This window comes from Trematomus bernacchii, unplaced genomic scaffold (genome assembly GCF_902827165.1).
Source record: "Trematomus bernacchii unplaced genomic scaffold, fTreBer1.1, whole genome shotgun sequence".
Classification (NCBI taxonomy): Eukaryota; Metazoa; Chordata; class Actinopteri; order Perciformes; family Nototheniidae; genus Trematomus; species Trematomus bernacchii.
Window position 1 is genome coordinate 702,880 of NW_022987881.1, and position 23,863 is coordinate 726,742.

General features: G+C 37.5%; 2 protein-coding genes across 3 annotated transcripts in view; both read right to left on the reverse strand.

Moving 5' to 3' along the window:
* Positions 1 to 1,725: 1,725 nt before the first annotated feature.
* Positions 1,726 to 10,979, reverse strand: lrrc32 (leucine rich repeat containing 32). 2 transcript variants are annotated; one of them, XM_034114156.1, is made up of 3 exons: positions 10,799 to 10,979; positions 7,584 to 7,677; positions 1,726 to 5,291 (listed from the first exon to the last, which is right to left on the reverse strand). In XM_034114156.1, exons 2-3 carry the CDS (start codon positions 7,671 to 7,673, stop codon positions 3,459 to 3,461), a joined length of 1,923 nt encoding a protein of 640 aa, XP_033970047.1. In that variant the 5' UTR covers positions 7,674 to 7,677; positions 10,799 to 10,979; the 3' UTR covers positions 1,726 to 3,458. The 2 variants fall into 2 exon arrangements, with proteins under 2 accessions (XP_033970047.1, XP_033970046.1); XM_034114155.1 differs by having other exon boundaries at positions 10,794 to 10,978.
* A 6,156-nt stretch (positions 10,980 to 17,135) lies between these two features.
* mpzl1l (myelin protein zero-like 1 like) overlaps positions 17,136 to 23,863 on the reverse strand; it is a 33,109-nt gene continuing 26,381 nt past the window's right edge. Inside the window, exons 5-6 of the mRNA XM_034114147.1 lie at positions 23,357 to 23,462; positions 17,136 to 21,112 (exon numbers count right to left, since the gene is read on the reverse strand). Coding sequence (XP_033970038.1) covers positions 21,017 to 21,112; positions 23,357 to 23,462 — 202 coding nt within the window. The 3' untranslated portion in view covers positions 17,136 to 21,016. The remainder of the gene's footprint in view (positions 21,113 to 23,356; positions 23,463 to 23,863) is intronic.

Sequence of the window (23,863 nt, forward strand, 5' to 3'; positions counted from 1 at the left end):
ATTTAAATGTCGGACTTTCACTTCGGACGTCAATATTTCTGGTACTTTCACTGAAGTAAAGAATCTGAATACTTCCTAAAACATCGGATATTAGTGCCAGAATATATTGTGATGCTTATTTTTTAAAGACAATGGACTTTTCTCCTAACTGGAAAACGTTACAAACTGTCCGTGAGATTCTCATGTCTGTTTCTGGAGAGATAAAGGGGCTTTTTCCTCTTTGACGTAAGCCTCCTAGGGCAACTTCCTGCACCACCCTAGACGGTGAATTATCTTCAGTAAGTGTGTGTTCCTCCCCTGAGAGAGGAGAGGACGGAGGATCTGAGTCATGGCCGGTAAAAGGTTTTCATTAGACCGTCGCTGAACAGCACTTTCTCAAACTCAAAGGCTTAATCCAAATCTAAACAGGAGAGAGAAGGAGAAAAGTCACATTTTCAAACTAAAAGCCTTTAGCTCTGATTGAAATGGCTTCATTAAATGCAAATAATGTTTAATTTATCCTTTTTTTCCCAATAGTTTTGCTTTAATCTGTTTTTAATCGACAATTATACCAAGTTTTAACATCTTCATTATATTTTCGACAGGGTATACTATGGCACATTTCCATTATATTTTCAAATGACTACATTATGATCATTTTAACATACTATACCATGACTATTTAACACAAGTAATAAAGCTTTTTACTTGATATTTTCAACTTTCAATACGAAGAGTATATTATAACTTATATTTTTCTACATACTTCACCATGACTTTGTTCATATTTTCTTTTAAACAACAAATGAAGCTCAAGTTCAACCAGGAAGACCTTCTTTACTCATTCATTTACTATTCCCATGTAACAACTCTCTCTCCTCTCAATAAGTGATCGGGGGCGTCACTCCCCAGCTTAACCAATCACTTCGCTCTATTCTCACAAGCCTATCATAGCGCTCTGCCAAACCTTTTAAATCTGCTCTCCCCCCTCTGACAGCTGTCATTTCAGGTGACTTGACGCAACCCTCCTCCACCCCTTTTCACCTCCTGTCCCTCTGAATCCAGGGTCAAGCTAAGCCACTCCCCTTCAGACCGACCCCAACTATCCATTCACCACCACCAGGGTCAAGCTAAGCCACTCCCCTTCAGACCGACCCCAACTATCCATTCACCACCACCAGGGTCAAGCTAAGCCCCTCCCCTTAAGACCGAACCCAACTATCCATTCACCACCACCAGGGTCAAGCTAAGCCACTCCCCTTCAGACCGAACCCAACTATCCATTCACCACCACCAGGGTCAAGCTAAGCTCCTCCCCTTCAGACCGACCCCAACTATCCATTCACCACCACCAGGGTCAAGCTAAGCCACTCCCCTTCAGACCGAACCCAACTATCCATTCACCACCACCAGGGTCAAGCTAAGCCCCTCCCCTTCAGACCGACCCCAACTATCCATTCACCACCACCAGGGTCTAGACCCCGGGGGGTTTCATCGGATCGGTTCTCCCCTCCAGAATGATACTCCTGTACGGGGCCTAATCGCCAAAACTCCATTACATTCATTTGTGTATTCCTGGCAATAAATATGTATTCTTACATCAACACCGTCTCTCCTGATTGAACTATACTATGACTTTTTACTTGATATTTCCAACAAACCATACTATGATTTGTTTTACACTTTAATCAATGTTATCAAAATGTGTACAGGAAACCACAAAATAAAGAATATGTAAGCAGAAAAGAGGTTTAAATGTTTTTTATCACACATATTGTTTCACACAGAGTAGAAAATGGCCTTCATGTGTTACAAAATATTGCTTACATTACATTACATCACAGGATGAGACAAATAAACTCGACAAGCAAATTAAAATGTTATGAAAGAGTGGATCCCAGTGTAGCCCACTACATACAGCGCTGGATTTCATCTTCATTTGTTATCTAAAAATATACATTATGTGTATTTAGTACTTCAAAGTATCACAGTTATTTTAATTTCAGTGCTTAGCCATGTCAAATTAATAGATGTACTTCCACAGGCCTGGGATCAATACATAAAATATGTTTTAAATGTCCAGCTTGGTGTCAAATAACAACATATTTCTTAGTGTTAAAAGTCACAATATACAGTCACACAAATAAGAAGAACATTTAAAGTGCAAACTACACAAAGGGTGAAGGGACGGCTTGGATTGCTTTATACAACCTCTTTGTGACATACTATATATTCATTAAACCATACTTCCTTGTACGTGAAAAGAGTGTTTTGTTTCACAACCTGTTGTAGTGTTTGTGTTTCTTCATTTTTAGCTTACAGACAAAATCCCCTCTCAGATACACATCTTCTAAATCAACAAGAAAGCAAATCATTCCCATTGCTTTAGCATTTCATGGTACGGTGAACAGTGTTGAAGTGTAGTGTCTAAATCCTTTTTTCACATTCAATAAACTTGCACTAGATAGCACGTGGCTTGATAAGCAGACTGGGAATTTCAGTCATAAATCTTTAAAGTTGCAGTTCCTCAAATGAACATCAGATCAAGGAATGCTAGCTGTTTAAAAGTCCTTTAAAAGTCCAAGATTTCCTGTAGTCTTCATTTCAGAAATATCTCTTCTGGTGCAATACGACTTTATTTCGTAAAAACATGTAAAGTTTGTCGATTAAAAGAGATCATTTTGCAAGTTAAGAAAGTTGCGTTGTTGTTGTTGTTGTCTTAGTTTGCTTAGTTTACATAGCTTGCTAGCTTGCCATGTAGCTTAGCTATGTAGCAAAGTAACGTTATTTTACGTGATGTATTTTCAGGATGGTGAAAAAGGAGCAAGTGTGCGTGAATACATCCTGGTACAAAACTCACAGATATAGTAGCTACTCCGGCGGGTGAGAAAGGTGCAACATTTACGACGTTTTTAGTTATTATTTATGTATTATTGTCTATTGCTTTCAACTACCGATGACCGTACATTTGAGCTAACGTAGCTATGTTCTAAGAAAACATTTAACGTTATCTTTCGGTGAGATAGTAGTTTGCAACATTTACGCAACATTTGTGTCTTTCTAGATACGTCTAATACCTAAAGTTAAATGACAAACTGCAACTTTCTTGACCTGTCAAATGATCTTTTCCAATAAGCATGATTCCTGGACTCAAACAGGAGGCAAAGATCTTTTTTCTCTGGCTTTTAGCGTACATATATCTTTCCGAAATAAGGTCCCATGGTGATCCAATGTAAGGGGCGGGTCTTCCCCTCTCTATAATATCACAAGTTGTCTTGATTGACAGGTGTCCAGACATCGTGGTTCCTTCATGTGTGTCCCGACTCAAATCCTTCACTTTAGTGGCAAAGATGGTGGTGATGAACCCAAATCAAGTCTTTAAATTGTCCCTTCAGAAGACTTTGGGCAGATACATTCAAGTGTTTCTACTGTCTCTTCATTAAAAACCACCAACAGAGTCCCAAACATATATTCCTTCATTAGGCGGTAAAGGTTCGGATGTGCTTTCGTTTTCTCGCCTGGCAATATCGAACCAACAACGCCATCGCGATCAACAGAACCAACGCTATCACCACTACAGGGATAACGTAGTTCTGCACGCCCGATATGTGGCACATTTCGAGCGTCACCTTCTCAATGTTCACCGGTTCTGAATACTCCTCGTGAACGCAGGTGACCGTCTCGATGTCCGGTACGACCACGGCCGAACGCTGCACCATCTGGAGGAAGTCGAGGTTGCTGCAGCAGCTCAAAGGGTTGGAGCCCATGTAGAGAGTTTTTAGGGAATGTTCCAGAGCGAGCATGGAGCTGTACTTCAGCGTCACGAGGTTATTGTTCTGCAGGTTCAGCGACTCTATGGACGAGTCTTTGCTCCACACGGGTATATTCGTCAGCTGGTTTGTGGATAAGTCGATGTGTTTGAGACTCTTCAGCGACGACAAGTCTGTGTTTAAACTGGAAATGTTGTTTTCTTTTAAAAGGAGGTGGATTAGGGTATGCTCCAAACCAGAGAGGGAGTCTTTGTCCATTTCTAGCCCAGGATTTAGCGACAAATCCAGTAACTTCAACGAGGTGTTGGCAAACGCGTTCGCAGGCAAAACCCTTAAATAGTTCTCAGACAAATTCAGGAATTGCAAGGTCGGTATGGAAGTAAAGGAGACACAATCCTGGGGTTCATTCTCCGAGGAACAGATTTCCAGATCATTCTGCTGTAGATGAAGGTGTTTGATGCTGGGTAGTCTTTGAAATATTCCATGATCCAGGGTGGTGAGGTCGTTTCCTTGCAAGAAGAGTTTTTCCAGCGACGGCAGAGTGTTTTCCCCAAATGTCAGGCTCTGCAGAGAGTTAAAACTGAGGTTGATGATCTTCACCGTCTGCATGAGGCCTGGGTTGGTGATAGAGAACGAGTTGATGCAGTTATTGCTCACATTCAGCACCTCCAGAAATCCCATACAGTGAAAGAACGACTCAGGAATGCTTTTGAGTTGGTTGTAACTCATATCAAGGTATTTTAGATAATGGAAATAAACTTGTGTTTTCTTTTCAAGACCTCCTGTGACGTTGATGCTCTGAAGATGGTTTCGTGAAACATCAATATGTTCAATCATGTTGTTTCTGGGGAGAAGAGGGAAATAGAGCATTTTGTTTTCACTCAAATCAAGATGAGTGAGTTTATAGAAGACCGTCGATGTGGTGCTGTGGAAGAACTCCACGCTGTTTTTGCTCAGATTGAGGACTTTCAAATTGCAAAGGTTAAAATCTGTGATGCACGTGATCGAGTTCTTGGACAAATCGAGTTCAGTCAAATGCTTCAAGAACTCAAACGCTCCGTCTTCAATCTCCAAGATGACGTTATTGTGGAGGCTGATTCTTCTAAGCGATGAGGATCCGCTGAAGGTGTTATGGGCTATTTTGGTGATGCTGTTGCCATTCAGAGAAAGATCCATTAGTGACGGAGAATCGGCTAAAAGGTAGTCCGACATCCCCGTGTACAGCCCGTTGTTCGACAGATCGAGCGACTCCACAGCTGTGAGAGGCCCAATGTTGATTTTGGCATGAGCGAACACATTCAAATGATTCCTGGACAGATCCAAGACTCTCAGATCCGTCATGTCTTTGAAGAGCCCCGGCTGGATGAAGTGGATCTTGTTGGCGCGGAGGTTCAGGTGGTGGAAACCGTTTTGATACGCCAGTGTTCCCTGCGAGAGATTCTGCACCTGGTTCAGGGAAAGATCCAGCATTCGAACGCCATGAGGAAGGTCGACCGGTGCACTTCTGAGGCTCAGATCGCTGCAGAACACATCCATCTGGACCTGAAACACAAACACACACGTCTGATTATGTCGGCCTGCTGCCAGATTAACCCTGACACAATACAGAGCAAATGTTTTAAGTGTGGAGGGGCGATTTATGAGCATGTTCTTGGCAGCAGTACAGACCCTCTAAAGTTTACGATAGTGAGTCGTTCTGAAGGGAAGAATAACTTTGTACAATTCTAATGGATAGGTAATGACTTCTTCATCAAACAGAAGAGCGATTTTAGTCCAAAGATGATACGTCACACCTTCAGTTATTCGGCATCTTCTCCAGTTCCTCTTAATCCAGTCGAATATTTTAGTTATTAGATGTTGGTTATAATTGAAACCACATGTCCAGAGACCCATTCTGTCCACCTCTCTTAAAGCTGTCCTCCTCTCCATTTTCTCTCCAAGTGCATTTAGCTTCTCGGAATATTTGTGGTATCCTGAAATAGGCATTCCTCTTTGCTAACGAGCCATAAACAAACAGATTGATTTATTCACGAACTCCTGCAGGCCAAAACATCTTGTGTCTGTTGTCAAGAACTGAGGAACAAATAAAGGATTTTTTTAAAGAAAGCATCTTAATTTGAAAGCCTTGACTTTTCTCTGTGATTCTGTAGTTATCAGTGATACTACAAACTAACTTATATTAAGCTTTTGAGTGTATAAAATCTGATATATGCATGTTTGAAAGTACATGTACTCAAGCACTGTACTAAATAAGATTTTTGAGGTGGAGCATACTCCACTAATTTTCAGAGGCAAATGTACTTTTTATTCCATAGAATTTGCATTTAGATGTCGTTTTATAATGTGTTTGTTTTACACCTTGCGTTGATACTTTCAATGTTATATTATGGAGCACTTTTCTTTGTTTTGTTGTTGAAATGGGCATTTTGCCTTTAAGGAGCCAACTTTAATGTGAAATAAAAGAAAAACTCCTGTGTAAGGATATTTGTTTTTTGTGTATTTGTTATTTTTTCCTTTTTTGTGACCTTTTTATGCCATTATTAGAAAGTAATGCGACAGATAAGAGCTGGGGAATAGCGTGCTAACAAGGCTACAACTAAATATCTTTTCACACAAGCTGACGTCACTAAATCTCTTCTAGGAATGTGCTGTCTTTCCTAGGAAAAAGAAAATCCTCCTGCACACAGGAAGTGATGCCTGTGACATTTCCAGTTTATTACACAACTAGAAGAAGAACTGTTGGCAGATTGCATAGGAAGCAAAAACTCAAACATAATTCACCAGAAGCTCAGAGGAAAATAAGGTCTAATATACACATAAAAACACTTTCACACAGTTTCCAGTGAAGCAAAATAAGGTTTCTGTGTCTGAATACTGGAGCCTGAAGCTAAAACGAATAAACCCGATCTGTTCAGGTCAAAAACCCTCAAATAAATCGTCTGCCTGTCAGGATCATGTGAAAAAACCTGCTGACGAATTAGGTGCCTCATCTCAGTTTCTGTGGGCAACCCGAGGACATAAACTAAAAACAGATGAGGGCATTTAGTGTTTATTTATTTGGCTGATATGTGAGGAATGTGCCTTCAGGAGGAGATGCAAGAAAACTGAGAACAATCTGGATTTTAATGTTTAGTTTCAGATAAGTTTGTACGAGGAGATCTTTGGATACGTTTACATAAAGCCCAGAAATCTCTCTATTTGTGCCAAAAGCTGGCAAGGAGTATATGATCTGTTCTGGTTTTATAAGGAATATATTTGCCTTTTGATTGTTTTGAAAGAGTTCCTCTGAGTTTGATGTGCTGGTTTTATTCTAAACAATAAGATATAACCAAATGTCATAAGGTTTAACATCAAATAAGACATTTCAACAGATATATATACATTTAAGTGGCATATTATTTTTTCAACATTATCTTAATTGGTTTGTTAACATAGCAAGAAAAACTCTATTTTAAAGCAATTGAAACACACGTCATAGTTTGCATTATAATGGCTAGAAAACAGAGATTTTCCTAATTGTTATGTTAAAATTACGATAAAAAGAATATTTACACATAAGAAAAGTCACAAAAACAAACAAAGAACACATCACAACATACACTAATTCACAACCAGGCATGAAACAACTAAAAAAAAAAAAATGTTTTTCCTCTGAATGCCAAAAAGTTTAATTAAAATGAGAAATGTCTTAAGTTTTGTCCGAAAAACTTGCAAGTAATCAGCGAATTTCATACATTTGGACCTCTAAATGTGAGTGTTAGTGTGTCTGTTTAACCTTAGTAAACAGACCTGTGTGTGTGTGTATATAAATGTGTGTGTGAGTGTTTTACTTACAACTTGGCATGCTGGGAGTTGGCGAGGAGGCCGTTCGGACGCCGCCACGCAGCTGACCATCAGCGGGAGGAGCAGCTGGAGACAGGCCATGGTGCTGCAGGACACACACGATACACACACGTTAACACACACGATACACACACACACACACACACACTCTGGCTGCAGGTGATATGGCTCCAGAGAGGGAAGGAAGAGGGAAGTGGCCCAACCTACATGTGTGACCTATGACAGTGCTATTTATGATACAAACGGGGCTTTTTGTTCACTGTGCACTGAGTTGAGCTGCAGAGCTGCTGGAACAGAGAAACTGTGACGTAGAGAAAGACTTTTTTCCGTCACTTCTGAGTAAATGCGGTCAAATCTGCACTGTAACGGTGAGAGAAGAGATACTTTAACCCAAAGAAATACCCCTTAAGAAAATGATGATTAATGCTGGATGTTCTCAAAAACACTACTTTTAGAATTTGGAGCGTTTTTAAAAGTTATCTTTTTCTCAAGCGGAGAAATGTTTAAAAGAAAGAAATTAAGTTTCCCAAGACCGACAACTAACTATGGTGGAAGGAGTACTCAGATAATTTACTTATAATACCACAGATTAGAAATACTCTATTGCAAGTAAAAGTCCTGTGTTCGAAAAGTAAAAAGTACATGAGGCATATCGTGAAAATGTTCTTACAATTTAAGTAATAATATTCTTTAAAACTGTTGTTTTATTTTAGACAAGATAAGATTATCCTTTATTGATAACAACATATTCTATTCATATGGTTAACAAGGAAATATAAGAGTTGTAATTTGTCAACGCGGAGCACGTTTTGAATACTTTGTGTACTAGCTTAGTAGATTAGTAGTATTTGAATCTTATCATGGTAAATGTGAAGTGACATTACATATTGCAGTGAAAAGTATAATATTTCCATCTTAGAAGAAGAAGCTTAAAGTGGCAGAAAATGTACTTTAATACTTCATATTTAAACTTGAGTACTTGAGTAGATGTACTTTCCCCCACTGCTTATTGTTAGAAAAATCAGACATTGTTGTTTACGTCTCGGTGAGTCATCTTTCACGAGACTCAGGTTCTGTGTCTCATTATTTTCTGCGGAAACTCACTCAAATATTTCCTTGAACAAAACAAAACAACATGTGTACTGCAGCGGAGACAATGTGGGAGTAATTACAGAAACAGAAAGGGTTAATACCCAGGAGAGGCTGTTGCTCTAAAAACTCACCTACTGTTATACTGGAGTATAGTCAAGTACATTTAACGTACTTTATGTATATTACTTGATCTTTACGTGAGTATTTACTTTAAAGTGCACCTATCATGCTATTTTAAGGCATATATTATGGGTCTCAGATATATACAAATATATAAAAACATGTCTATGATGTGTTTTTCTCAAAATACAAACAGATCATGCATTTTAGAAATCCCTCATATCCCTCTATTTCAGACCTGTTAGAGAAACGTGGATTTTGGGTCCTCAGCTTGAAAAAGAAAAGAGGAGGCGGAGCTAATGCCTGATCAGAATTCTACCGGAGATTAAATTCTGCTGTGATAAAACGCCATCCTGTTCTAAACCACATCAAGGCTTATTTCTGAAACAGTATGGAGCTCAAATGCTTTTTCTCTTGCGGGTTTATTACAAGGTGAGTTTTTTTATGTCCTGCTTTTTAAACACATGTGCTCTCCAGTACAGGTTAGCTCTGAGTGTTAGCGACGCTTGCTAATGTAAACAAAGACGAGATTACGTCCAAAACACGTCAGGCATTGTTTCTGATAGCAACTCTCTGTGGGTCCGCCATCCGAAATTACGTCATATCGGCAGCAAATCTGTATCCGCTCGTTGTACCCCCGTTTTTAAAAGATTTGGGTACGGAGGAAAAGAGAGAGGGTTTTATTTTCTGACGCTGCGTGAGTTCCCCGACACACCGGGGACACATTAATGTATAAAAGACATCACAAAGTGCATTTTGCATGATAGGTCCCCTTTAAAGCCTCATTATTACACTTGTTGGATCACAATGACAAACTACACGAGGAAAATGCTCTTGGTATTTAACTGGTTAAATTGAGTGTTAAAAGTAACAGAAGTTTAACGGCACAGAGTTACTGCTGAAACCCTGCAAGAGCGAATTCATAAAGATTCTCATCACATTGCTCTCATGTGATGTTTGTTAAGCTGCACACAAAAACAGACACTCTTTCTTACATTTTAGAAGCATTTGTTGGCAATTAAGTAAAAAACATGAGCTTTTATTTTGAAATTCCATTTGTTTTTGATGTAAAAACTTCTGCAAACAAGTAACAGATAAGACTTCTATACTTTTACCTAGTTTGAGATTGATTGACTGATTTAGGTGTTAGATTTCGTGTTTTTACTTCAGTCAAAAGTACTTTTTTCTCCATATTCTGTAACCATGCACACATCTCCCCCACAGTCAAGTCTTCCAACAAGTAAAACATGCAACAACAACAACAACAACAACAACAACAACAACAACAGCAACAACAACAAGTCTTCTTTTTTGGGTTGAATATGACCTCACTTTGAGCTGATGTGATCACAACACTGGCAACCGGTGGTGGAAGAAGTACGTTACTTATTTAAAAGAAAACCGAGCTTTTACTTTGAAATTCCATACATTTTAACATGAAATCTACTTTAAGTAACGGATAAGACTTTTGCTTTGTTTTTAGTTTGAATGCAAGGTTGAAGTTTAATTTAAGAGTATTTGTTAGCCATGCGTACATTAACTTAACTTTATATACAAAAAACTGTTCAAAACGTTCAAGTTTAAAACATTTGTTAGAGAAATAATCAAATGCCATAAGCTACACAACTCTGACGAAGTAGATATTACAGTTCTTAAGCAATTGTCTATAGTCTACTACTTTTTTAGAGAAACCCTCCCAACACTAACCTGTAGTGGAAGAAGTACTTCAAGAAACTGAGCTTTTATTTTGAAATCTCATGTGTTTTTAATGTAAAATCTGATGCAAACTACTAACTGATAAGACCAATGTACGTTACCTTAGTTTAGAGATTGATGCAGTATGTATGAGTCCTTTTAAAATGCTAAATTCATGTATTTTAAGTAAAGTAATAAATATTTCACTATTATTTTGAAGCCATGCACACATCTGCTCCCTCAGCCCTCCAACAGGCAACATGCTTTAAGTGTTTTTATAGAGTTGAACGTTACCTCACTTTCAGATGATCTCTAGTCTTCACAGAGCCTCCTGACCATGTTGATCTCACATCCTCCGCACACACACACACACCCACTCACTGTCTGATCGATTGTGACCAAGTGAAACACCGCAAGCCTCACACACACACCCACACACACACCCACACACACACACACTGACCCTCCTCTCAGCTGACTGTGTTCACCGCCGTCCAGCCATCACATCCTGTGAGAATATCCTGCATCCCCCCCCTCCCAACGCTGCGGGGAAATGCCTTATAAGGGGGTGGGGGAGTTCAGTTTTCTGCTCCAACTTCAAGAAGACAAATCCCCTCCTCCTCCTCCTCTTGCAAAAAAAAATACCCTCAATCAATCCTAAGAGAGGCTGGGATGTTCTCACACACACTGAAGTGTATCTGGAATTTGGGGCATTTTAAATGGCAGTCCATGTTATCTTTTTGCATAGCAACCTTTTATGGGTAATTGTTTAAAATAAGACAGTGATTTCCCCAAAAATGGCAACTAGCAGTTTTGGGAGAAGTACTTTACTTAAGTAGAAGTATGAATACTTCCTATCAATCTTTAGAAATACGTTAGATCACATGTGTCAAACTCAAGGCCCGGGGGCCAAATCAGGCCCGTGGTGGATTTAATTTTGGCCCGCAGGATAATTTCTAATTACTATTAGATCTGGCCCGCCGGTATATTGCACGCACACCTTCACTCCATCCTGAGGGTCTCCTCAGCTCAGAGCCTGACCCCAAACATTGATGAACTTGCACCCAAGATGAGATGCTAAGTATCTGAGCTAGCATCACAGAGCAGCACACTGAGTTTACATGGATGTTTCCTTCTGCACTTTTTCTCTCACATCAACAGGGCATGTTTGGTTTGTTCTTTGAGGGGAATAGTTTTCTTGAAGCTGTTGTTGGCCTGTGGAGAAATGTAATCATAAGAAATGAAGCTGCAGATAGAGCCATAAGAAATGAATGCAACTGATTATTTAAAGGGGACCTATCATGCAAAATGGGAACTCACCAAGTGTCAGAAAACACAACCCTCTCTCTTTTCCTCCATACCCAAATCTCTAAAAACGGGGCTGCAACGGATCTGATAAAAACTGATCCAGATTTGAAATGGTTCTGACGTCAGAAACGGGGTGCTCCGCCTATATGGGCAACTCTCCACCTATCAGGGGAATGAGAGGTTGCGTGGCATGGTAACAGCATGGTAACAGCATGGTAACATGACGCTCGTGCCTCGCCCCCCTCCTTTGGGGGCGTGGTCAGCTGCAGCTCATTTGCCACAGAATCAGCCCTTGTGAAAACAGGGCTGGAAAAGAGCAAATAGAGCGAAATGAGGCATGGCTAAAATGCAGGATCTGTTTGGTATTTTGAAAAAAAAACTTCACAGACATGTTTTATATAGGTATGGCCTTACAATATATTATTCAAATATAGCATGATAGGTCCACTTTAATGTTTAATTGTTTTTATTGGCAATCATTTAAGCTTTGTTAGTTCCAGGTTTAATATGTGCAATAAGTTCATTTCAATACGTTTTGCAATAAACATTGAACCAGTCCGGCCCTCGACTTGTACCCATTTTTTAATTTTGGCCCACTGTGTATTTGAGTTTGACACCCCTGCGTTAGATGTTCTCACACAGCATGGACTTTGGGGCATTTTAAACATTTTGCATAATACTAAGGGGATCTTTTATAGATACATGTTTAAAAAATAGAGAGATTTTTCCCAAAACTGGCAACTACAGTGGTGTATTTATATACTTTACTTATGTAGAAGTAGAAACATACTGTATCAACCGCATGTTCTCCCACACGAAACTCCACGTGGAATTTGGGGCATTTTATACGTTTTGCATAATACTCAGGTGACCTTTTATGGATAATTGTTTGATAAAAAGGGGGAAACTTTCACAAAACTCTCAACTATTGCTGGGAAAAGTACGTAGATCCTTGACTTATGTAAAAGTAGAAACATCCCCTATGAACTTTTATAAATACCTTGACTGTTCTCCCACAACAAAGTCTATTTGGAATGTGGGGCATTTTAAACGTTCCATATTTTTTTAAACGGCAGTCCATGTTATCTTTTTGCATAGCAACCTTTTATGGGTAATTGTTTAAAATAAGAGAGTGACTTTCCCAAAACTGGCAACTAGCAGTGGTGTATTTATATCCTTGACTTATGTTGAAGTATAATTATCCTTTGTCATTCTTGAGATTAGCTAAGATGTTCTCACACACCAAAGTCTATCTGGAATGTGGGGCATTTTAAATGTTCCATATATGTTACCTTTTATGGAGAATTGTTTGAAAAAAAGGGGGTAACGTTTCCATACAAGCAACTGGCCGAAGAGACAGAGGTATTTAGATCCTTGACTTCATTTTGCTCGTAATACTCCATTTTACGTTAAGTTGCTTTATACATTAAAACAAATTCCTTATGTGTGAAAACAAAAAAACGGATTCTGCCTAAAAACAATTTCTGTGCTTTCTTCAAAAATCATTTGGACAGTTATTTATAGGAGAAAGTTTGACTGGCTTTCCCAGCATGTTTGAGACATTCATAGTTAGTTTTAGTCATTTCAATGTAATTGTCTGTAAGTGTAAACCGCTGTTTGCTCGTCGTAATTACAGCCTTGTTTGTTTACTGTAAGATGAACCACATGACAAACCAGACTGAACTCCCCCTGTCGTAAAAAGGACATTATCACACCCACTCTCATACATGCATAAGTTACAGCTGTTGACATGTTGCTAGGTAGAAATACAGTAAAGGCTCTTTTCACAGTATCTTAGAACACTATTATCCTGTTTATGTCACCATTTAATACATGTTTTACAATTTGTTAACAACTAGAAGTGGGAGAAGTACTTAAATAAAAACAGTGAGCTTTTATGAAAAATGTCCTGGAATTGTAATGGAAAATCTACTCTGCAAACCAGTAACTGATTTAGAAGACTGTACTTTAGTAATCTAGCAATCTAGATGCATTTAAAGGTCTCCTATCATGCAAAATGCACTTTTTGATGTCTTCTATACATAAATATGTGTCCCCGGTGTGTCAGGGAACTCACGCAGCGTCAGAAAATAAAACCCTCTCTCTTTTCCTCCGTACCCAAATCTCTAAAAACGGGGGAACAACGGAGCTGATCCAGATTTGCGTCCGATATGACGTAATATCTGAAATGTGGACCCACGGCCCAATCAGAAACGTTGCTATCAGAAACAATGCCCGACTGTTTTGGACGTAATATGGTCGGTGTTTACATTAGCATCGCTAACACTCAGAGCTAACCTGTACTGGAGAGCATGTGTGAAGAAGCAGGAAATAAAAAGGAACTCACCTTGTGGTATAACCGGCAAGAGAGAAAGCCTTTGAGCTCCATACTGTTTCAGAGATAATCCTTGATAATCCATGATATGGAGTTTCATCACGGCAGCATTTAGTTTAGACAGTAGCTGCCGGGTCCCGCATGAGCTCAGACCCCTCCTTTTTGATTTTTTGTTTAAAGCTTTATACCCCAAATCAGCACTTTTGAAACAGGAAGTGAAATAGAGGGATATGAGGCATGGCTAGAATGGGTGATCTGTTTGGTATTTTGAGCAAAACACTTCATAGACATGTTTTTTATATATTTTTATATATATCTGAGACCTATGCTATTGCCTAAAAATAGCATGATAGGTGACCTTTAAACAAGAGTATAATCAGCAAAATGTACTTCAATAATCAAATGGTAAAGTACTCAGTTTGCAGAAGGGACTACTTAAACTGCCCTAAATTCCCAATGGAGTTTGATGAGAACATAATAATAATAATATATATTTATAAAAAGATTACAACAAATATGAGAAATATAAATAAACAATTAAATTGGAAGTATTGTATAGAAAAAGTCAGAGGAATGGCCAAAGCTTTCTTGACGGAATATTTTACATATTGTATTATATTTGGATGGTATTATAAACCACAGAGATCAGAGGTTTTACTTTAAAAAGGTCAAATATTTAGTATCTTTTTTAATTTCAATGTTATTTTTCTTAACTTATCTGACTTATATTGTTAGTCTTTTCGGCACTTGCATTGTACACTTTATTAAAACGCTCATAAAACAGCTTTTTCTGCCAGTTTAGAGTGGGGAAATAGTTTAAATATCTAAAAGAAATTGGTGTTTCAAGAAAAAACGTAGTTGTAGCTGTCAAATAATGATTCATAAAAGGTACACTATTTTTTAAATCAATAATATTGCGAAAGAGGAAAAATGACCTCTAAATTAAACTTAAGTACGTATTTGTTTGCATGGACTTTGATCACCTGCTGACATGCGTTTAGAAAGACATGATAAATAATTAAACATTATTATAAATAAGAGAAGAAGAGGATGACTCACCTGTCTCGTCTTCTTCTGCAGTGTCAGCTTCAGTTTCACATTCAACATCCTTTCATCCTTATGTTTATCCGTGGTTTCATATGCAAACACACACACACACACACACACACACACACATCATATTTCCTCCCGAGGGAGATTTCCCCGGTTCATATTTCCCGGGATTTCCGCACCTTTTTGTTTCACTTTGCATTCAGCTCATTGTGTGTGTGTGTGTGTGTGTGTGTGTGTGTGTGTGTGTGTGTGTGTGTGTGTGTGTGTGTGTGTGTGTGTGTGTGTGTTTGTGTGTGTGTGTGTGTGTGTGTGTGTTTTGTCTTCCAAATATGTGTAGGAAGTTTTTCTTCATTAATCACCAATACATTATGTAATATAATGACATGAACATGTTAAATGGTAAAGTGAGAAACTCTGCCCCCTGCTGCTCACCTGTGGTATTTTTCTTTTTAAAGAGGCCCAAAAATGCTTTTATGGGTTTTCCCTTTCCTGTAGTGTTTTATAGGTTTTTGTGCATGTAAATGGTCTACAGAGGCAACAATCCCAAAGTTCCCTCCAGACACACACTCCCCCACCACCTGTCATATAACACTGTGCAATATATACTTATATAATATAATCTTAGTATTACTATCACCATTTAAAATATATATATATTTGTGCTGTCTCTATAATTTTTGTCTCTTACTGTAACAATGTATATTTCCCCTATGTGGGATTAATAAAGATATTCCTGTAGGAGGCGTGTGGCACAGTGGATAGAGCGTTGGTGTTCGGATCAGGGGAGCACAGGTTCAAACCCCACTGCAGTCAGCATGTCGTTGTGTCCCTGAGACACTTCACCCCAAATTGCTCCTGTGGGGATTGCCCACAGTATTGAGTATGTATGTCGCTTTGGATAAAAGCATCTAACAAGTAACATGTCATGTTTGGGTAACTTGTATGTTACCCAATATGTTTTTATTGGGTTTTTATTGTGTATTGTGTTTTTCACAATGTATTGTGTTTTTAGCACTGCTTCATTTATATGATGTTTTAATGCTTTTTCAAGCACTGTGACAGTGACTGTCTGTGAAAAGCGCTTTATGAATAGTTACTTACTATGTTACTTACTATGTAACTTACTATGTTACTTACTCACCATGTTACTATGTTACTTACTTACTATGTTACTATGTTACCTACTATGTTACTTACTATATTACTTACTTTGTTACTATGTTACCTACTATGTTACTTACTATGTTACTATGTTACCTACTATGTTACTTACTATGTTACTATGTTACCTACTATGTTACTTACTATGTTACTATGTTACCTACTATGTTACTTACTATGTTACTTACTATGTTACTATGTTACCTACTATGTTACCTACTATGTTACTTACTATGTTACTATGTTACCTACTATGTTACTTACTTACTATGTTACTTATTTTGTTACTATGTTACTTACCATGTTACTTACTTACTATGTTCCTTACTTACTATGTTACTTACTTTGTTACTATGTTACTATGTTACTTACTTCCTACGTTCCTACGTTACTTCCTACGTTACTTCCTACGTTACTTACTATGTTACTTACTTACTATGTTACTTACTATGTTACTTATTTTGTTACTATGTTACTTACCATGTTACTTACTTACTATGTTCCTTACTTACTATGTTACTTACTTTGTTACTATGTTACTTACTTCCTACGTTCCTACGTTACTTCCTACGTTACTTCCTACGTTACTTACTATGTCACTTACTTACTATGTTACTTACTATGTCACTTACTTACTATGTTACTTACTTTGTTACTATGTTACTTACTCACTATGTTACTTACTTACCAATCAGAGCAGACTGGGCTCTGGTTTCAGACAGAGGGTGAAAAGAGGCCCCTTTAATGTTTGCAATAATAAAAAGAAACACACAAACATGTAATTGGCCAGGAATAGGTTTTATATAAAATTTGAACAGTGGATACAGAGGCGATATTATGTGTATAAAAAAATACATACAATAAAAAGGAAAAATAAATGAATCTTTTTTTACTATTTTGAGCAGATGTTAGCTGATGAAATGTAAAAGGCACTAAATGTACAACATTCCAGTTTTAGAGACGTTTGAAACAGAGCTCACCCCGAGATGAACGAGAAACACAACAAAACAAAAGAAAAATCACAGGGAATTTGTTGTCTTTGATTTGCAAGACATAGTGCAGATTTCACAACATAAACATAGGAAACGACTCTCAAAAAACACACAACTATTTACCATCGAAGAAACACTAAGACTCGTTGTGAGCGTCCACTCGGACACTTTTTAAGACACCAAACGTTGGTCGGAAAAACGTTCATAATTTATAGTTTACATCACAATTTTCTACAACAGCACTAAACACTGCGACGAGTCACAAGGAGCGAAGCGACCGGCAGCTGTCGGTATCATACAGGATGTTTTTGATTTGGTAAATACACAGAAATACATGCTAACTGGAGAAAGAAACAAACAGAACAACGTTACAGAGAAAACACACCTGGAAGACTACAGTGCCTGCAGACAGGGTCAATCAAAAAGGGATCAAATTAAGGTTTTCATTAGTTGGATGAAAGTATTTAGAGTTATGAATAATAACATGAGTCCAGGTTGATGTACGCAAGGATTACTTATAGTTAAATACATGTTTTCACACATTTTTGATAAATTATCATGATTGTTTTGGTTCATAACGTTGGCTAACGGTGATTTTGGGAGATTTTGACAAGTGATGTAGGTTTTTTGGGGGTTTATTGACGAGAAAAAGGCACATTTCCTACCCTGGTGGGACGATACATTTCTATTCTACCCACTGATTGTGTTTTCAGCTGCGTAACGAGCTTTACAGTCATTATTGCTACAGACGTCTAGTCATTCAAGGTACAAATCGTGAGCTCAGCGGAAAAGAAAACCCACTGAAACTGGCACACAACGGTAATCTACATTATCAGGGACATTCACGATGATACAATCCACCCAAGAGTTTTTTAACAGTAGTTTGTGTGAAATTAACATACTTTTCTATAAATGCGTAATAAAAATTGAGTTTTATTGATTGAGTGATTTTTTGCTCATTGCTGTTTTGTTTAACTATCACCACTCTTAAGCCACTTTAAGAGCTGTTTTTAAGAGAAAAAGCTGTAAAAGGCCACTTTAGAGACTAGCTGTGAGCAATAAGCAGCTCGAGTCAGGTTGTACTCAGAATTAAGGGAGAGGAGACCAAAAATGGAGATAAAAAAGGGAGAAATTGGACTAAAATCCATCAGTTTCACGGAAAAATTATTTAGAAATCGTTCTGATGTTGATCTGAATGTGTAAGTTAACAGTTTGCTAAGGTTTTGGGGTCAATATTAATTAGAAATTGTATCAAAACCCCCTTGTAAGCTAAACAAATAGTTAGTGAAGTTAGTTGGAGGAAGCAAAAATCTGAGCTAAAAGTGAAAGCAAATTCGACTTTAATCCATAAAGTGGACACAAAAATGACTCCAGAAAAATTAAATGTGGCTCAGAATGTGGAAATGATCCGTTTGCTAAGGTTGTGGAGTCGATATTCAGGAATTGTGAAACAAAAACACCCTTTAGTTTAAACTCAAGGAAAAGTCAGATTTTCCTCAGACGTTAGGTGGAGGAGACCAAACATGGAGCTAAAAGTCAGCAAAAATGGATAAAGAGGGTTTTGGATTCAATATTAATGAAGAATTGTAACAGAAACACCCTAAAAAAATCCAGAAACGTCCCCTAACTATGAGTTGTTTGACTAAATACAGTTGAATTCAAGCCGTTTGGAATTGACCGGCTCCCTGCAGGCACTGTATATGTTGGAGTGTTTCCTGACGAACAATTAAGACTTTAAAAAAACAAAGCATGCCACCAACTTTCTCTAGCCTCTACAGCAAACTATACATCCTCAGCCATAGCACACACTGGAATGAGTTACAGTAAACAGCACTATATCTTACATGAAATTGGAATATATACAAATACTGGTCAACATGGAGATTTACTGCATTCTGAATCACAAGCTGAAGGTATTCACTGCGACACAAATATCACTCTCATAGGTAACCACAGACAGAAACAAAAACAGAAGGATTTGGCTTTTTTTCAATGCTTAAAACTAAATAAAAATCAGATGTTGGAATGCATTTAAAGCTGGAAACAACTTTCCCTCATATTAGTGTTGATATTTGGCCCATTACGTGGAAACAAAAATAGCTTTTACACAGTATACAGAGACGAAAAGAATAGCATATGTTCATGATAATGCTCACTATGTTAGTAAATTGCATGCAAACAGTGTTTTTAAAGCATTGTCCAGTTTTCATAGCAGATGTTTCACCTCAGTCATGCATATATTCTAAAAGTGTTAAATTCAAACCTGGCTGGTTGTGATGCAGAACATAAAACTCTTTCTCGGTGCATTGCATGTTTGTTCCTATGCATATATGTATTTTAAAGACGACAAAAAAAAACGGTTGCACTGAGGTGATAATCAAAAAAAGGAGGCAGTGTTTTTTTTTTTTTGTCACGAGGTACCACAACATGCCAGAAGCATTCACAGTAACATAATGTCAGAGTACCATAATGTCAGTCTGTAGATGTTAACATTACTGCATGCAGAGTTACTGAAGGCAATGTGAAGAACATCACTGAGGGATCTGCAGACTGTTGCACCGACTTCAAGAGCTTTTAATTCAATTGAAGCTTCGCAGGAATGTCATTAAAGCCAGTGACTGCTGATAGAAAATGAAGATTATTAAGAGTGTTATTTTTATTCCAAGCATTTCTTCTTTACTGGAGATGGACAGAATCTAATTTCAGGATGTACTTTGGAACGAAATACATCGGGATTTAGACGATATTTTAGCGTTGGCTATTAAGTGTTTTTAATATGGATATAATGTTGGAGCAGTCAATCAAATAAAAGCCAGAAAACGTTGGTAAATGATTTGGAAAGTGATGCATCCAAACATCACCTCTATCGCCATATTTGAAAAAAAAAAAAAAAATAAAATGTTCCCTTTTTTAATCAATTAGCAATATAGCAAACACTCTAAAGTAGGGTTAATAAAACAAATCAATACATTCTGCAATGTCAGCATAGCTTTGGTAAATCCTGATCCACTGTTACTGATTCAATTAAATAAAAAAAAAAAGGTTTTTTAAATATATTTCAATTAGGTTTTGTTATACTAGCGGTGATTTAATGGTGCGTTCACAGAAGCTGGGAATTTGAAGAGAGTACTCCGTTTACATGCAGTAGGATAAATCGTATTTTTTGTAATGAATTCCCTTTCTTTACTTGTTAGTAGCGTTCATTTCTGCGATCCTGTTTTGATTAGAATCAGCAGTTATTACAGTATATAAGATTATTTTATTTATAGTGATTAAGTGTGAAATGACAAGTCACAATGAAGCAGTTTTAAACTCAAGATGAAACTCATTGTTCCAGCTGGTGCAACAGCCTGCAGAGCCCTACGATAATAAAACATAAAATAAATGATATCATATGACGGCATTCTTGATTTTAACGAACCATTTAAAGACGGAGTGACGTAGTGTCCATTGGGGTGTTTTTCTAAATAAAAGCACATTGAGATTTGATCATATCATGCTTTCAGAGGATGAAGAAAAGATCAAATAAAATAAAGAAACTGCACCGACTGTGTCCCTGTTATATGATATATTTTCCCCACCCTTCCCAAGAGCAGCTGATCGAGAGGTCTGATACTTTACTGTGGTTTTTTTAGTTTTTTTTAACGTGTTTGGTCCCCAGTTCCTCTTCAGTTTTTACGGATGTCAGCGTAGACCACTGGCTCCATCTTGTGGAAGGAGCTCCTGCTGCCCGAGTGATCCAACTGGGCGTATATCACCGGGCCCTGCGGGGGAACGGGAGGAAAGGGGCATAAAAACATCAGTAAAAACCACTCAAATATGTATATTAGGGTGGTCCTTAGGGCCATGTACATTTTCAAATTCATTTATTTTAAGCTCCAACCACCGGAATTCGTTATGATAGTCAAGAAAACTCTCCTGGTGAATTCCAACAACATGTACCCCTCCCTCATCAACCTGGAAGTTTAGCCTAACGTAGGGTGGTCCTTAAAATTGAAAGTGGGAAAGTCTAAGCTCCAACCCCCACAATTCATTCTATTAGTCAAGAAAACTCTCCTGGTGAATTTCTAAGCCCCTCCCCTTCAGACCGAACCCAACTAACCATTCACCACCACCAGGGTCAAGCTAAGCCCCTCCTCTTCAGACCGAACCCAACTATCCATTCACCACCACCAGGGTCAAGCTAAGCCCCTCCCCTTCAGACCGAACCCAGCTATCCATTCACCACCACCAGGGTCAAGCTAAGCCCCTCCCCTTCAGACCGAACCCAACTATCCATTCACCACCACCAGGGTCAAGCTAAGCCACTCCCCTTCAGACCGAACCCAACTATCCATTCACCACCACCAGTGTCTAGACCCCGGGGGGTTTCATCGGGTCGGTTCTCCCCTCCCGAATGATACTCCTGCACAACGGGGCCTAATCGCCAAAACTCCATTACATTCATTTGTGTATTCCTGGCAATAAATATGTATTCCTATCAGAACCGTCTCTCTTGATTGAAATAGAATGAATTCTGGGGGTTGGAGCTTAGACTTTCCGACTTTTAAGGACCACCCTAATGTATGTATGATTAACACTCCTGAGACCTGGACAAAAAAAGGTTTAATATTAAGATTACATAATTTAAATAAATTGGATGTAATTTTGTGTTTTATTCCAATGTGTTATTTCCTGGGATTATCTTTTTTCTTTACTTAAATTAATTGTTTTAATTAACAATTCAATTGTAAGAAATATTTTTTTTCTCAAACAAATGTTTTATATAATTAATACATATTGATGATAATAACTATTTATTTTTAATAAAATCGTGTAAATATTTTTGTTGTTGTACCTTTTGATTATATTGCAATTAAAAAACATATATATATTTATTTTTACATGTTTTTCCCACAAAAAGTCCAATAGAAAACCAAAAAATAACCTTTTTTTAAATGTCATTTATATTTTATATTTTAATACATATAATATTTTGTCAAGATTTTCCTAAATATATTTTTTTTTTGGACAAAATAGTTACTGTTGGACTCATATTTAAGTTTTGAATGTTTAATTATTTATAAATGTAATTTATTCATTAACATTTTTAAATATTGACTCTTTAGAGATTACACAATTAGATAAAACAAATTAATTAATATGAATTTTGCGGGAAATTATCCAGATTTCATATTCAATCATTATATATTTTTGAATATATATATATATATATATATATATATGTTAAAGGTAGGGTAGGTAAGAATGGAGAAACCAGCTCGAGTGCGCTAGAATTTGAAAGTACACAACCGAAAAAAATCTGCCCCTTCCTTCAGACTTCCTCACCGAGCCCCTCCTCCAACACACACGAACGCGCACATGACCAATGAGGGCACGAGATAAGTTTGTGCACAGATGGAAGGCTGACAGGCAGGTAGGCCATCCAGTTATTTTAGCCGGGCCGGCTCAGATGATTGGTCGTGCTTTTTACAGTACCACAGCTTCCACAGATGATATTTATTTATGGATTTTTTGTCAAAGCATTTAATTTATTCATTGCTATCGGGATGTTAAGAGCATTCCATGGAATATAACAAAAGTGTTTCTGAAGTGAATTACATACCCCACCTTTAAGGTTATTAAAAATATATTTTCATTCGTTTTTTTCGATCAATTTTCGCCACAAAAATCCATTATATTAAAATGTTTTATTATATTTATTTAATATTCTGGTCATACATTTTAATTTGGTAAATGATTTAAAAATGTTTAACACATTCAAGGTTTTTATTTGAATTATTCATGAACTAAATTTAAATATTATTATAAGCTTTAATATTTTTTAAGATTGACTTGGGAAATTACACAATGAACTTAAATCGAAAATAAATACGAATTATGAAAAAAAAAAATCCATATTTCATATTCAAACATACCTTTTTAATTACATATTTAAAAAAAGGAACCATGTACTGAATAATACCCTGAATCAGTGAAATAAACTCTTTGGCCCCCCCAGCTCGTACCTGTACCGGCCCCGGGGGGTTGGGGCCCCTGGAGCTCTCCAGATTGACCTCCACCTTCTTTCGGGGCTTGGGAGCCTGAGAGCTCACGCTTTCCAAGGACGTGCATCTATTTTAGGTTTAGCGATTCCCCGGGTGTCGAGCAATCATTGGTGCACAGTCAAATGGAGACAGAGACAGACAGATGGGACACGAGACAAAAATAAATAATGAGAGATGAGACACGACAACAGAGAGGAGACTGGAGGTGCACTGATGGGGTTCAATTACCACTACAATTTAATTCAGAAAACACACTTTTTGTGTCAAAAAATACGATTTTATTTCTCTATTTTCGGGTGTTTTAAAAAACAAACCAAATTAAACGGCAGGGCTAGAATGATATATGTCAGATTAATTGATAATGTTGTATTACATTAAATTCATTAAATGTATTTTCAATAGAAGTTGTATTCATCTACCACAGGATAAGGCATGCTTTATGATGAAAAATGTGCTTATTATTTGCGT

Bases quoted from the DNA above. Each gene is read 5' to 3' on its own strand.
- lrrc32 (XM_034114156.1), bottom strand. From the start codon at position 7,673: ATGGCCTGTCTCCAGCTGCTCCTCCCGCTGATGGTCAGCTGCGTGGCG. The intron at 5,292-7,583 runs GTAAGTAAAACA...TTTGTGTTTCAG, and splicing joins AACTCCCAGCATGCCAAGTT to GTCCAGATGGATGTGTTCTG.